Source organism: Heteronotia binoei, chromosome 5 (genome assembly GCF_032191835.1).
Source record: "Heteronotia binoei isolate CCM8104 ecotype False Entrance Well chromosome 5, APGP_CSIRO_Hbin_v1, whole genome shotgun sequence".
Taxonomy (NCBI): domain Eukaryota; kingdom Metazoa; phylum Chordata; class Lepidosauria; order Squamata; family Gekkonidae; genus Heteronotia; species Heteronotia binoei.
This window is the reverse complement of record NC_083227.1, coordinates 112,170,039-112,184,734: the sequence shown is the minus strand read 5'-3', so window position 1 is coordinate 112,184,734 and position 14,696 is coordinate 112,170,039. Positions and strand designations below refer to the sequence as shown.

General features: G+C 45.9%; 2 protein-coding genes across 2 annotated transcripts in view; one reads left to right on the top strand and one right to left on the bottom strand.

Moving 5' to 3' along the window:
* Positions 1–7,232, bottom strand: part of UBA7 (ubiquitin like modifier activating enzyme 7) — a 53,192-nt gene extending 45,960 nt beyond the window's left edge. Inside the window, 6 exon segments of the mRNA XM_060238823.1 lie at positions 44–134; positions 384–490; positions 1,551–1,685; positions 3,407–3,575; positions 5,082–5,144; positions 7,042–7,232. Of these exon segments, the coding sequence (XP_060094806.1) occupies positions 44–134; positions 384–490; positions 1,551–1,685; positions 3,407–3,575; positions 5,082–5,144; positions 7,042–7,232 (756 nt within the window).
* Positions 7,233–7,611: 379 nt separating this feature from the next.
* Positions 7,612–14,691, top strand: TCTA (T cell leukemia translocation altered). The gene is made up of 3 exons (XM_060240095.1): positions 7,612–7,855; positions 12,517–12,574; positions 13,858–14,691. Exons 1-3 carry the CDS (start codon positions 7,636–7,638, stop codon positions 13,898–13,900), a joined length of 321 nt encoding a protein of 106 aa, XP_060096078.1. The 5' UTR covers positions 7,612–7,635; the 3' UTR covers positions 13,901–14,691.
* The last annotated feature ends 5 nt before the right edge of the window (positions 14,692–14,696 follow it).

Below are 14,696 nucleotides of genomic sequence, written 5' to 3'. Positions count from 1 at the left end.
GAGCAGCAAAACTCACAAGGCACAGTCAGAGGAACTGAACTACCTGGGTTACGTGCTGAATGACAGCAGAAACAGGTTCAGCTTCAGAAGCATCATATACCACAAACTGTTCTCCAAAATCACAGAAGAGCTACCTAGAATTTGGAGGAAAGGCAAAAGAAGACAAGCAGCTTTCCCATAGGGGTACATTCTATTATTGCACCATGCTCAAGCTGCCCCCTCACTATCATAATAAGCCTCTCTTCACTGAGGCCTTCCACCCTACAGTGTCCCCCAGCACCACCTGAAATGCATATATGAGAGTTTCTCTCTGCTGGGGTATCACTTCACACACCATTACAATACCCCTTCCAGGGACAGGACAACACTCACTCAGCATACGCCCCGCCAGGCCCTTCGTGTCAGCAAGGATAAAGCAAATGTTGTTGGCATGGCAAAAATCACTGATACGCAGCTGCTCCTCCAAGGGTGAGTTGGTCAGGACCACCACCTGCAGTGAAAGTTGTCGTTTAGAGCTGATGGGGTGAGGCTGGATGCAAAGGCCACCTGCTCACAGAAGGCCACAAGAAACAGCATAGCAAGAGGCTCTTCCCAAACAGTTGCTCAGTATACATCTAGTATCAGACAAAGCAAGCCATGGCCGTGGCCCTTCTTCCCGTGCTGCTGGTGGCTGGGAGCAAGTGAAGTCCTTGTAGCATTGTTCTGGCTTGGATCCAGCTTCTGGCAAAACAGATCCAAAAGGTGATGACAGGCAGAGGGTGTAGCCATTCCCTCCTCCTACTCCACCAGCAGCCACAAGAAAGCTGAGCCCCTGCGGCGCATCGGCACCCTCCTCACTGTGATGCCTCTATTAACTGCTTGGGTGGCTTGGGTGGAGAATCGGCCCCGATACCATAGAGTATCACACAGCTAGTCCAGCCACCACTGTCACGTGAGCCGAGTTGTCAGATTCTGACTAAGCGTTTGGGGTGCAACTTTAGAACACAATAGTTAACTAGCTCTGAAGGATAACCAACCTTTTACTTAGATCGAGGTGGGCAGCCATGTTGGTCTGCAGCAATAGAGCAAAGTTGGAGTCCAGTAGCACCTTTAAGACCAACAAAGTTTTATTCAGAATGTAAGCTCATGTGTTGTCTGACTAAGTGTGATTTTAGCACATGAAAGCTTACATTCTCAATAAAACTCTGTTGGTCTCAAAGGTGCTACTGGACTCCAGCTTTGTTCTAACCCTTGTACTGCCACTACCAAAACCCTTGGCCACAGGCCTATCTATAGGTCTGTTTGTGACTGCAGGGCCAGAAGCAGAAGCTACCTCACTGGGTTTGGATAAAGTCCTGTGTAAACAGCAGATGCTGGGAAGTCCCTCCAGCTTAAGGAGCCTTCCTCCACCTTAAGGGGCTTGTCATCCAAATGAAGAGCCCCTTAAGATGGAGGAAGGCTTCAACATTAGCTCAGTGCAGCACTAGGAGGCATGCTATTGTGATGCCCTTCAGAAGAGACACCAGAACAACTTCTGTAGGCCGATGTACAACATGACACACACAGCTCACATGGAAGGCAGACAAGAAGCTCTCAGACAGCCCTTCAGTATAGGCCAGCACAGGCACACAGCAGTTCAGTTCTTTCAGACAGTGCTGTGAAACCACAGCTTGTTTCTGCCTCACATCTTTTTCAGACAGGTAGAACTGAAGAGACACAGCAATGTTTAAAAGTGGGGAAATTTATGGTGTTATGACACCATTTCATAGCAGAGGAAAATAGCAGGGAATTTGCTCATTTGTTGCTTGTCCTCTTCCCAGATTCAGCACGTTGCCTGAGGTCAGCCACAAGATTTGGATGATAGCTCCATTCCCAGACTTTACACACCATCAAATATATTTTTTAAAAAATGGGGTGTGCCAATTGCTGAATCAGCAGAATATTGTCAGGGTTGTTTACATTCTGTGATTGCACCATGCCAAGTATGAAATTTGGTACTGAGAATAGTAAGCAGCATCCTGAATATATCAGTATTCATTTACTTTATAAAAACAAACACGTTTCTGTCCCTTATGATTGAAAAGATAGACCTGTTAATATGTGGGCAATGCAGCAATGCCTGAGGAAATCTCAGAAGTCAAAAGAAAATTTGGCAAGAGGCAGAATTTCAGTAACCTACAGTGCACTCCTAAGCAAAGTTGCATCCTTCTAAGCAAAATGAGGCCCATGAGCTTGGAAAGGAGCCAGTCTGCTTGGGATTGCATAGCTGTTATATAGGTTTTACCACCTCCCATAGCTAGAAAAAAAGAAGTATGCATAATATTGTTGCTATATAGTTCATTATTAATAGGAAAATGAGTTAATTTATCAGGATCACAGAATTTTGTTAATAAGTGGTGGGAATAGTCTTAGCAGTGTATTTATGTTCTTAACCCTGGTGTTGGACAGACAGTATTCTGATTAGTGAAGACTTAGATATGGAAGGTAATTTTTAATATGAGGATACCAGGTTATGAGTTTGAAGATGACCCATTAAGAAATTTAGGGTCCAATATAACAGCTTAAAAAAAAAATCCTGCAAAGTGCTGAAGTATTATCTACCTACATAAGAAGACAGAAACTATTGAAATGTTAATTAAATCAACAGACTATTGCATGACAGTTTTGAAGGGGAAGGGATATGTGCTGCATTGCAGAGGAGGCAGTGATTTCACTCACTTTCCACACCTTGGTTGTGTGTGCGTGTGTGTGTTTTGCTTTTTGTTATTAATGAGCTGAACTGGCGGCACATTACCATTTCTCTTCAGATCATTTTTAATAGCAGTATAAACTGACTCATCAGACTTCACAAACTGTGCAACCTCATTTGAATTTCATGCCTAGATTACATCATAGCTCATGAAAGCAACGTCCTATAGCAGCTGCAGCAGAACAGCAGAGGTCTGCTGGATAAGACCAGTGGTCCACCTAGCCTAACATCCTGTCTCTCACAGTGCCCAACAACAGGGCATTGAGGCTGAGGCCTTCTCTTGAAGTTGCCTCCTGGCTCTGGAATTCCGAGACTGACTGCCTCTGAATATGGAGGTTCCCCTCAGTCACCATGGCTATAAGGGCAATAAGACCAGCCAAGAGTTCACATGACTTGTGATGTAACTGAAGATCTTGGAAATGTGTCTGAAATATAATTTGTATAAATTAACAAAATACAACCTTTCTTGGTACAGATTAAGGATTTTAAAAGGTGGGGGGAACCCCAAAATGTATACTACCTTTAAGCACACACTAAAGAAGTGGAAGGAAGGAACAGTACCCATACAGCCTTTGAGTGACAAAATATGAGAAATCCCTCCTCCAGGATGTGGGCATAGTGCCAATAAAGGATGAGGGCTTTGCCACATGCCTGGCACTTGTGCTCCTGCAAGCATACCTGTGAGGAGAGGTCACTCCACTGAGCGTCATGCTGATCATGGACAGTGACAGATTCCACTCCTGCAAGAATGATGTTCTTGGCAATTTCCACACCTAGCCCCTTCATGCCAGAGATCAGCACAGCAGCTGTAGCCATCTTCTGCATGGCCTCATAGCCCAGAACATAACTAGAGAAAGGTACACCATATGAGAACCTGATTTTGTAACATGGCACATGCTTCCTTCAAACTTTACACCCAGCTTTTCCCTGTGACTTTGTTGCCTAACGTGGTTTTCCTACCCTCACGCCATTCCAAAGTCTAGCATGCCCCTTAGTCTCATCCTTAACTATCATACAGTGTAATCTAAGTCTTGTATTGAGAGGGTTTAGGATGGTGACTAAGCCTATGGTGGAAAATCTTGGGAGATAGTCTGTAGCCAGCCCCACCAGCATCACATCAATTTGCCACACCAATGTGACCACTATTTCACTGTAGAACTGGGCAGCATCTCTCCCTTTCCCAGCATCTCACTCTCCCTTTTCTCCCTCAGGACTCTTCTATGGCTCCCTCTCAGGAACAAAATACCTTTCCCCCCATTTCAATAAATGGTCATACACACAGGGTTTCGTTAAGCATTTATCATGGCCATACAGTGTTTCTCTTGCCTGGCAAAAGGCTGGTGCTTCATGTCCTACATTGACTAGGATCTGAACCCTTGATAGGAACAGTCTTGAGCAGTCTGTAGTGGTTGCCCCTGATGAGCTATGGGAGCGTAGGAATGCTGTGCTGGATTATAGGGTTGCTAGAAAAATGGAGGAAAATATCCTGTCCCGTTAACAGAGGTTTAATAAGGTGTTATTTAATGCTCCGTGGCGCAGAGTGGTAAAGCAGCAGTACTGCAGTACTGTGATCTGAACTCTCTGCTCACAATCTAAGTTCGATTCTGGAGGAAGCTGGATTCAGGTAGCCGGCCCAAGGTTGACTCAGCCTTCCATCCTTCCGAGGTCGGTAAAATGAGTACCCTGCTTGCTGGGGGGGGAGTGTAAAAGACTGGGGAAGGCAATGGCAATCCACCCTGTAAAAAGTCTGCCGTGAAAACATTGTGAAAGCAACATCACCCCAGAGTCGGAAATGACTGGTGCTTGCACAGGTTACCTTTCCTTTTCCCAATGTTCTACAACTGCCAATTTCCATACACTAAGCCTCTTTTAAAGGGACCTTCTGCATGCAAAGTACATATTTTCCACTGAGCCATGTAGGTACCACTCCTGTAAGTGGCAGCTCTGTGATATCCGGGAGCTGTGGCTGCATCACTGAGTGGCAGTGGGCTGCATTCAAGATTGCCACTTATGGGAGCACTGGCAGCACACTGCTCTGTGATTGGTGGATGTCACTGGGTTGCTACACATTTCAATTTGTTCATCATGCAGTCAGAATTGTATAAATTAACAAAATTCAACCTTTCTTTATTTTTCCTCTAGGGAATGGTCATATGATACCAACTAGCAGCACCCCAATGTGAGTGTTTCACCAGTGTCAGGGCTGCACTTCTCTCAGCCTTCCTTCAAAATAATATCTCTGTCTGAAGTGAATCTTTCTGCCCTGGCTCCTAGAACCATTACCCTAGTTAACTTTCCCTTTTTGTTTAGCTAGCATATCTCCCACCTGCATATTATTCATCACAAATCTTACAGTTGGCGTGAGTACAGTACTTCATCAATTTCTGGAAGGTTCTCTGAGGCACTCAATTTGCTCCTATACATCAGACAGAAGTGGATCACTCAGTTCCTTTAGGTAAATTTCTCCCCCTTCTTGTTCAGGATTTAGGATGCCAACTTCCATTTAAGTTCAAGGGCTTCCAAAGCAAAGCCTAGTAGATTCTGACTTTTTCTTATGCTCCTATTGTAAACATATCAAGTTACTGCTTGTTCTTTTAAAGTACACCCTGTGGGTAGTGTGGAAGATTCACAAATCCACATTACACATTACCTCCATATGGCAGGCTATGAAGGGGGACCCCTGAATAATTAATGAATATCCCTATAAAAAGCATGCTTATGCCTTCAAAAAGAGAATGTCTGATGCAATGTTTGAAGCAATTGTCCGTTAGAGGCCAGATAGTCTCAGTGGGTGCGGATTCAAGGTTGTAAAGTAGATAACAAAGGTGCCTCAGAGAAACTTCTTGCAAGAGCTGATAATGCATGGAGACAGAAGGTAGAAGGAGAGCAAGGGGGTGGGGGATGTTGAGTTACATAAGCTTGGGGGCCTGCCTGCTTGTTTTGGGGTGTGAATAACAAGGGTCTGAATGAAAATAACTTTAACTTAGTCAGAGAGTTCAGATCACAGTACTGCAGTACTGCTGCTTTACCACTCTGCGCCACGGGGCATTAAATAACACCTTATTAAACCTCTGTTAACGGGACAGGATATTTTCCTCCATTTTTCTAGCAACCCTATAATCCCCAGCATCTCCAAAAAAGGGTCCAGGCAAATAGGTGTGAAAAACCTCAGCTTGAGACCCTGGAGAGCCGCTGCCAGTCTGAGAAGACAATACTGACTTTGATGGACCAAGTGTCTGATTCAGTATAAGGCAGCTTCATATGTTCATATTGGGCCGATGGCTGGCTAAGTTCTGCCTTGATATCAAAGTAAAATTCGTTTCAACACAGCAATGTGCGGACCTCATTATTTCTCTGTTTCAGCTGCTGCTTTAACTCAAACCAACATAGAATCATGGAGTTGGAAGGGACCTCCAGGGTCATCTAGTCCAACCCCCTGCACAATACAAGAGACTCACAAATACCTCCCCCTAGGTAGGACACCCTTTCATTATTTTGTCTTGAGCATGTCCATCTTTCTGTTTCTCTCTCTTCCTCCATTTTCTTTTACTCTCTCTTTTTAAAAAAATGCTTTAAAAGAGAGATGTAAATGGCAAGTGTACAGCTGAAAGGAACCACCACAGGTTTGGGTCCCAACTTGTCAGCTAAGAGAGTGGATAAAATGGCTGCTTTGGAGGGTGGACTCTGTGGCATTATATCCTGCTGAGATATCTCCCTCCTCAGGCTCCACCCACAAAATCAACCCACAGCTGGCAACCCTGTACCTGTTGAAGGACTTAGATACCAGCAAGAGGCAGGGTGCCCATAGGAAGCATAGAGTGAAGGTAGATCTGTAAGTTTTGTGCCTCTTTCCTGCTGAGTGAAATTTAAAATTTTTATTTATTTATTCATTCATTCCTCGCATTTATATCCCGCCCTGCATCAGGCTCAGGGTGGCTTACCTAAACTGACCTAAACTAAACTCTTAGCTAAACTGAGAGCAGCTGCCACCACTGTCGATTCTCTATCCGATTCGTACCTGCAATGCCACGAACACTACAGTGCTAAGGATCCGCCAGAAAACGCCTCGCTTTTCCTTCCCAAGTAAACGAAAGTGAAACTGAAGGACAATAGGAAGGAGGTCGCTCAATTGCGTTTTAGCAACACTGTGCAAAAGCAATTAATTTGGGGCGAGCTGCTCCATAGCCATTGCCCGTACGAGGCACGATTATCATTATCTCCCGCTACAAACTGCGACTTTCCTTTCCGTAGCATTTCAAAGCTCTCAGCATCTCCGCCTCAAACCCCGCACTACAGGGTATGATTTCAGGTACAGCCTTGGTGAGGAGGCGGGGATCATCTCTTCACGGCTGTTTCCTTTTGGAATGAAATGATTTTCATTAGAAGCGGGCTGCTCCGCTCTCCCGCTGCGGGTGCTCGCGTCCCCACAGTTGGAGAAGCTAAAGAAGCCACCCCTCCTTTTGGAAGCATCGTCAAAAATGGTCAGAAAAACGAACGTCAACATTTAACGGGGTTCGTGGTGAGTGAGGACAGGGGTGGGCAAGCAGCGCAATTCAATCGCATGCAGATTTACTCGGGGATCTAACTGCAAGCGGTGCGATCTGATCCACCCTTACCCGGAAGTAAGCCCGCTGAATGCAGTGGGCATTACTTCAGAGTAAATACTCTTTAGGCTCCGTCCCGAACGGATCGCCTCGGGAACTTGCGCTCGCGTCGCGCGGCACCCGAAGGACAAGCAGGCGTGAGAGAAACGCGGGGGCGGGGCTTCCTTTTCCGTGAGCGCATGCGCCCTGCCCTCCTCCTGCCCGGGGTCTTGTTTGCGCAGCCGGAGTTCCCAAGTGGCGGCTGCGTCGAGCTGCCTCCTGCCTGCCTGTCCGCCCGCCCTTGGCGGGTGCCGAGCCGGGAGGATGGCGGCGGCGGCTGCCACGGGCGAGTGGGAGGGTCCGTCGCGGGCGCTGCGGGCGCTGACCTGGCTCGGTCAGGAGTTCATGTCGGACTGGGAGGCCCAGGACTTGCGGGCCGCCTTCTTCCAGCTGCTCTTGATCTGGCTGTTTGTGAGCTTGCTGGGTATCCAGGTGGCCTGGCGAGTCTATGGGAACACGGTCACCGGCCTCTACTACCGGCAAGGTAGGCCTCTCTTCTCGCTGGGTGCTCTGCTGCCGCCGCCACTCTTACCCCGGCCATGCAGCCGGGCTGCTACGCATACGGGGTGGACATCTGCAGGGTGACTTCTCTTGCTCTGGGGGACCCGCGCTGGTCGTCCTCTACGTTGCCATCGTCGTAACCACTGTAACATTGCTTTGCCTGCCTGCTGCCTCCCCGTATTCTCAATCCTGCGGGTGTCTCTCAAAGCCTTCAGGCCTCTGTTTTTGTAGCAGGATCTGTGTTGTGCTAGAGATCAGCCACTGGAGGCTGGAGTCCGAAGCTAAACATAAAAGAGTATTAACTGGCCAAAAGGCAGGTGGCTGTGGCAGCAGGGTTGTGTCTTGACTTTGTCCTACGCCTTTGGTGGCACTTCAGTTCGGAAGATCGGGGCATGGCAGGCAGCTCCTTGTTGTTTCTGCCTTGGGCTGTACTTTATGTTGTCAGATCCTGTTTACTTTGATGCCTTGACCTTGTTTTTTTAATAAATAATTTTATTTCATTAACAAAACACATCGCCTACATAGTAAAGAGAAGGCAAGTACTATTCTCCTGCTATTAGAGGTGTGGCAGACCAGGCCTGCAGTCAGCTGGCAGGCCCTGCTCTGCCTCCCCCTTCTGTGATTTTGATCTGACACCTGAAGGGGCCATTCCTCTTCATTGTCTAAGGATATTGTTGCCACCACTGGCCCTGTCTTGGACTCTGGTTAGGTGGGACAGCCTCCTAACCTTCTGGTATCACTAAGAACCTACCTCAGGGCTTCCAGGAATCTTTTAGGCTCCCCTGGACAGCTGGCAACTAGCCATTTTACTACTTTTCTCCTCCATAGGGATTCCCTCCATAGGGATTTATTTTAAACTCACAACTATATACAGGCACATCAGAAGTGAATGGAAGAAATAAAATAACATGGACAAAAACGCTTCATCACGCCCTATCTAGGTGTTATGCAGGGCAGGCATCTTACTTTGTTACTCTTGCCCAGAATGGCCACCATCTCTGGCCTGAGAACAGGGCTATACCTGCCTCTGTGTCTTGCAAGCTCCAACCAACTGGCTTCCTGCCCCAAAATTAAATTATACAGCAGTTCCCACCCAGGAACTGGCTCTCTCTCCTGTAACATTCTGGTACAGATCTCATAACCTTGATGGATTTCCTGTCCTCTCTAGGGAGTTGCTCTCAGATTGGAAACAGGAGGAGAGGGGGAATGAGGAGGAGATTAGTACCTAAAGTCTCCTCCCATCCAGCCCGCAAAAAGTTACACCCATACACAAGATGGTATTTATCCATAAGGGGCATTAAGGCAGTACATAACCCCAACAGACAAACTGTTAACGACGATACACTCAGATATAAATCCAGTCCCAGAAGTGTACATTACATCAGTGGCCCCCAACCTTTTGGGCACCAGGGACCGGCCCCAGGGCCAGCCCGCCCACCACAGCCCAAGGGCTGGCTGGGTGGGGGCACCAAATTCTGTTTCCTCCCCACCCCGTGGCGCCTCATTCCTCCATTTTCACAATTTTAAGGCCCAGGAAGGGACGGTGAAGTGCCTCCCTTGCTCTTTAAAAGCTGACACCCCCTGCTGTTCAGCGGGGAACACCGCAGTGGCGAGCAACCTGCTGAGAAAGTGGCACTCCCCTTGCCTTCTCCTCACTTCCTTCCCATGCCCAGGAAGGAAGTGGGGAGGAGGCAAGGGCAGCACCGCTTTTTCAGCGGGTCGCTCACCGCCGCTGCCGTGGTTTTCCCTGCTGATCAGCGGTGGGGGGGTCGGCCTTTAAAGAGCCAGGGAGACACTTCACCACCCCTCCCCGGACCTTAAAATTGTAAAAACGGAGGGGGGAGGAGGCACCTCGGGGGGGGGCAAGGCTGCACAGCCCAGCTGCTAACACAATGCGGACCAGAACCGGTCCATGGCCCGGGGGTTCGGGACCCCTGCGTTAGATAGAATATTCTCAGTGCCTTGACCTTGTTGGACCCAGCCCAGTACAAAATAATTATCCATTTCCTAATCTCACCACTATCCAAGACTGCACTGTAGTTGGGTAGCCAGTTAGATAGGTGTTACAATGGTAGCCGTTTTCAGAGTAACATTGTGTTGTGAGTAAACAACTTTTGAGAGTGAAACATCTCTTAAAGAAAGCTAAATTGCAATACAATCTAGACTGAATAACTCTACAGAGGAAGGTACTGTTGTGTTAGTTATGTCAGACAGGGGATACCTGGGTTTGGATTGAGCTTGGCTATCATTCTCTGCCTTGCTGAGTTTTTGCAAGGGGCAGGTCCATAGCTATGGTGGGGCCCAGTGGGGCCAGGCCACTCTATTTAACCCCCCTTCCCTCTGTAGGGCCTCTCCATCAGAAGGCCTCCAGTATGCTTCTAATTCCTGCAACCAGCAACAGGATCCAAGGAGGATAAAGGGGAGGGAGAGAGAGAGCTACAGCGAGAGCAACAGAGAGAACAAGAGAGCGACAGTGAAAGAGAGAGCATGAGAGAGTGACAGTGGCCCTCCCAAACCCAAAATTTTCTGGCTATGAGCCTGGCAAGGGGTAGAGTTGAAAAGAGAGCCTTATGCATTGCTCTGTGATAGAGGCTAGCTTTTGAAACTCGGTGCTTGCTCAAGCCTCTCTCATGCATTCTGTTTTCATAGTAATTTGTTCATGACATCCTTAGGATCATTTAACTGAATACACTGAAGACTGAACTCTGCTGAAGCTAGACAAAGTACCTGCTCTGTCACAGAACCACAACCCCTTTTATTGCCTTTCTTTTTGCAATACTTGGTAAGACTGTTTTGTGCATGGATTTTGTACATGAATACAAATGAGACATCAAGGGATTGGCACTTGATGAACTTTTGCTCTTTTGGATACCCAATTTCCTGAAAGCTGAGACATTTGATGATGTTGCCTGAGGACTGGAAAGATTATTCAGCCTTGCTGGAATGGTGTCTAAAAACAGTGAGTCCTTGAAAGGCTAACTGGTTGACTTTAGCATGGACCAATGACATCTGCACTGACTGCTGTGGGCCAACCTAAGTGTGAAGGCATCTTTAAAATTCTGACCCACTCACATCTTACCCCAATAGATTGTATCATATTGCAGAAACAGACAGTGTTGCAGGAATGGAAGAACAGAAGTACTTTCTGCTGCAATTGGTGCAGTTGTCTAAAGGTTCAGATTTGATGGTTGAGGCCTAGGGTTTTAAGCATCTAGAATGATGTCTGCTTATTGTTACTGATATCAGGGCACAACATGCTATTTGTAAAGATTTATAATGTCTTGATGACAGTAATACTACTGACAGCTAGCCACTAGAAAACCTTTGGTTTTTATACTTCTAATAAATATCAAAACCCCATAATACACAATTCACAATCCTTTTAAGTACACAGTTCAGCTATATTATTTGATTTCAACTGGGAAGGTTTTGGGGGATTGTATTGTTACTTTTAATTGTTTTATTTCTTAGTGCTTCTTACTTAAAGAGTAAAAATGATTTAAAATGGTATGTGTGGAAATTCCTTACCTCTTGTGTGGGGGGGAGGGTTCTCAGCTACAGAACAGTAGTGTCTTCATTTTCTGCTTTTAAGATCATTGAGTCTAAAACTGATCAAGCATATATATGGCTGCTTTATTTCTTTCGATCACATTATTTTCAAGATCATCAAGTAATTTCTGGGACTAATGGTTTAGTTGACTACATTCTTTTTAGATTACTTTCTCAGATGTCTTTCTAAAGTTTGTTTATATGAAATATTTCCCAAAGGGTCCAAACTCCAAAGTTTTTCCAAAGGATCCAAAATTCCCATAATTTCCTAGCTTTTAAGCATTATTTGTTGCCTTATGTTCCAACTTAAGTACAAGCATTGTCTACTTGGTTATACTGACTGGTTACAATGCATCACTCTTCTGAAAAGTTCCTCAAATCTGAAGACATTGGAGTGGTCAAAGAGACTGTGAGAAGGGGATGGGCTTGTCTACTATCCCAGAGAGGAAGTGAAGCTGTGCAAAAATAGATGCTAAATAAATGTTACTGCAGAACTCACTTTAGGAATAAATATTTCATTTGACCCAATGTTTGCTGATAGCTGCAAGTTTTTTCCTGTCAGAATAAGCCTTTTGTGCCACTTTTTGGTCAGTGTGAAGGGAGATCGAGGGGCAGTTGTCATCTCCCTCTCCTAGCCAGTGAGTTGTGTGGTAATATTGTTTTATTTCTTAGTGCTTCTTACTTAAAGAGTAAAAATGGTTTAAAATGGTATGTGTGGAAATTCCTTACCTCTTTTGGGGGGGAGGGTAATAGGGGAGGGACGGTGGCTCAGTGGTAGAGCATCTGCTTGGGAAGCAGAAGGTCCCAGGTTCAATCCCCAGCATCTCCAAAAAAAGGTCCAGGCAAATAGGTGTGAAAAACCTCAGCTTGAGACCCTGGAGAGCCGCTGCCAGTCTGAAAAGACAATACTGACTTTGATGGACCAAGTGTCTGATTCAGTATAAGGCAGCTTCATATGTTCATTGAATAAAATTTATTTTTTCCCTAATCTATTTTTATCTTAATCCCGTTGCAGGAAACATTGGTAGTTCTTCCTTGGGTGGAACAGTTTCAGAGAAAACATTTGCCTGACTGCTTTCTACTTCTTTCCAGTAGGACAGAATGGAGGACAGAATGGAGGAACACCAGATGGATCCTCCCATTTCTCAATGTGGTGAGTGTCTTAGACTCCTGACTTGGAGCACTCTTCCCCATAATGGAATCGGTAACAATTTGGATGTCTCATCCTGGAGAAAACAGAATGACTTAAGAACATAAGAGAAGCCATGTTAGATCAGGCCAATGGCCCATCCAGTCCAACACTCTGTGTCACACAGTGGCCAATATATGTGTGTGTGTGTATACACACACATATATACATACACACACACACTGATGGACCTCTGCTCCATATTTTTATCCAATCCCCTCTTAAAGCTGGCTATTCCACATGTTAATCACCCTTTGGGTGTAGAAGTACTTCCTTTTATCCATTTTAAACTGACTGCTCAGCAATTTCATTGAATGCCCACGAGTTCTTGTATTGTGAGAAAGGGAGAAAAGGACTTCTTTCTCTACTTTCTCCATCCCATGCATAATCTTGTAAACCTCTACCATGTCACCCTGCAGTCGACGTTTCTCCAAGCTAAAGAGCCCCAAGCGTTTTAACCTTTCTTCATAGGGAAAGTGTTCCAAACCTTTAATCATTCTAATTGCCCTTTCCTGCACTTTTTTCCAGTGCTATAATATCCTTTTTGAGATGCGGTGACCAGAATTGTACACAGTATTCCAAATGAGACCGCACCATCAAATTATACAGGGGCATTATGATACTGGCTGATTTGTTCTCAATTCCCTTCCTAATAATTCCCAGCATGGCGTTGGCCTTTTTTATTGCAATCACACACTGTCTTGACATTTTCAGTGAGTTATCTACCACGACCCCAAGATCTCTCTCTTGGTCAGTCTGTCAGTTCCCAACCCATCAACTTGTATTTGTAGCTGGTATTCTTGGCCCCAATGTGCATTACTTTGCACTTGGCCACATTGAACCTCATCTGCCACGTTGACGCCCACTCACCCAGCCTCAGCAGATCCCTTTGGAGTGCCTCACAACCCTCTCTGGTTCTCACCACCTTGAACAATTTAGTGTCATCTGCAAACTTGGCTACTTCACTGCTTACTCCCAACTCCAGATCATTAATGAACAAGTTAAAGAGCATGGGACCCAGTACTGAGCCCTGCGGCACCCCACTGCTTACCATCCTCCACTGTGAAGACTGCCCATTTATACTCATTCTCTTATTATTAATTAGCCAGTTTTTGATCCACAAGAGGACCTGTCCTTTTACTCCATGACTCTCGAGCTTACTAAGGAGCCTTTGATGAGGAACTTTATCAAAAGACTTCTCTCTGAAGACTCTGATTTACTAATGTGTTGTATCTGATTTTCCTTAGGGAGAGCTCAAGCAATGAAACTATGAAAACCCATCGGGAATGATGACAGGAATTGACAAAACCAGACTGTTGCTGCTCCAGAAGCATAGAAGATGCCTGTTGGGCCAGAGGCCTTGGTCCTTCAATGCTGAGGAAATTGCAGCCATACTTGTCCTTTCTCCTGCCCTGTGGCCTGACTGCTGGCCAACACTGGTGCTGTAAGGATTGCTCACCTGTGACTACTCCTGTCCATCCTGTTATTAAGCATGGAGTCTCAGGGTTGTTCTACTCAGGTTGGGGAAGCTAAAGTTTCCCTCATTAAGTTGTTTGCATTCTTCTTTTTACTATAGTGCTAATCATTTTGCCAACCATCCTTGGGTCTCCATTTGTTTAGCATCAAGCTAATCCCATCGGGTTGGTTGGGGCCACTTTCTGCAGTTACGTTTTTATTTTTCTTGGCTTCAAACAGCCTCAGCTCAAACGGGAAGCAAATCTCAAGGATGAGAACACTGATGGTGAGGAGAGCCCCATATTTTAGTTTATAGGTTAAGCCATCCTTATATATGCCTTTGGGATGCTGTTGTGACCTAGCCCAGGAAATTTGAAGTCCTTCTATTTCCCTGCCCCAATCAGTCTTTGCACTGTGTGTCCGTACTGAGAGTGTTGAGCTCACCAGCCTCCACAAATATTTCCTTTCCAAAGCATAGTTCTTGATGCTCATGCCCTGGAGGAGTAATGTAGAGTGTGCTCTGCAGCTGGGTGGTGTGCTGATGTGTCACTTCATTCTGCCAGCTGCTCCCTCCTGGCTGGTTGTGTATAATGTACAGATTATAAAGACATGATGGAAAAAGCAAATCATA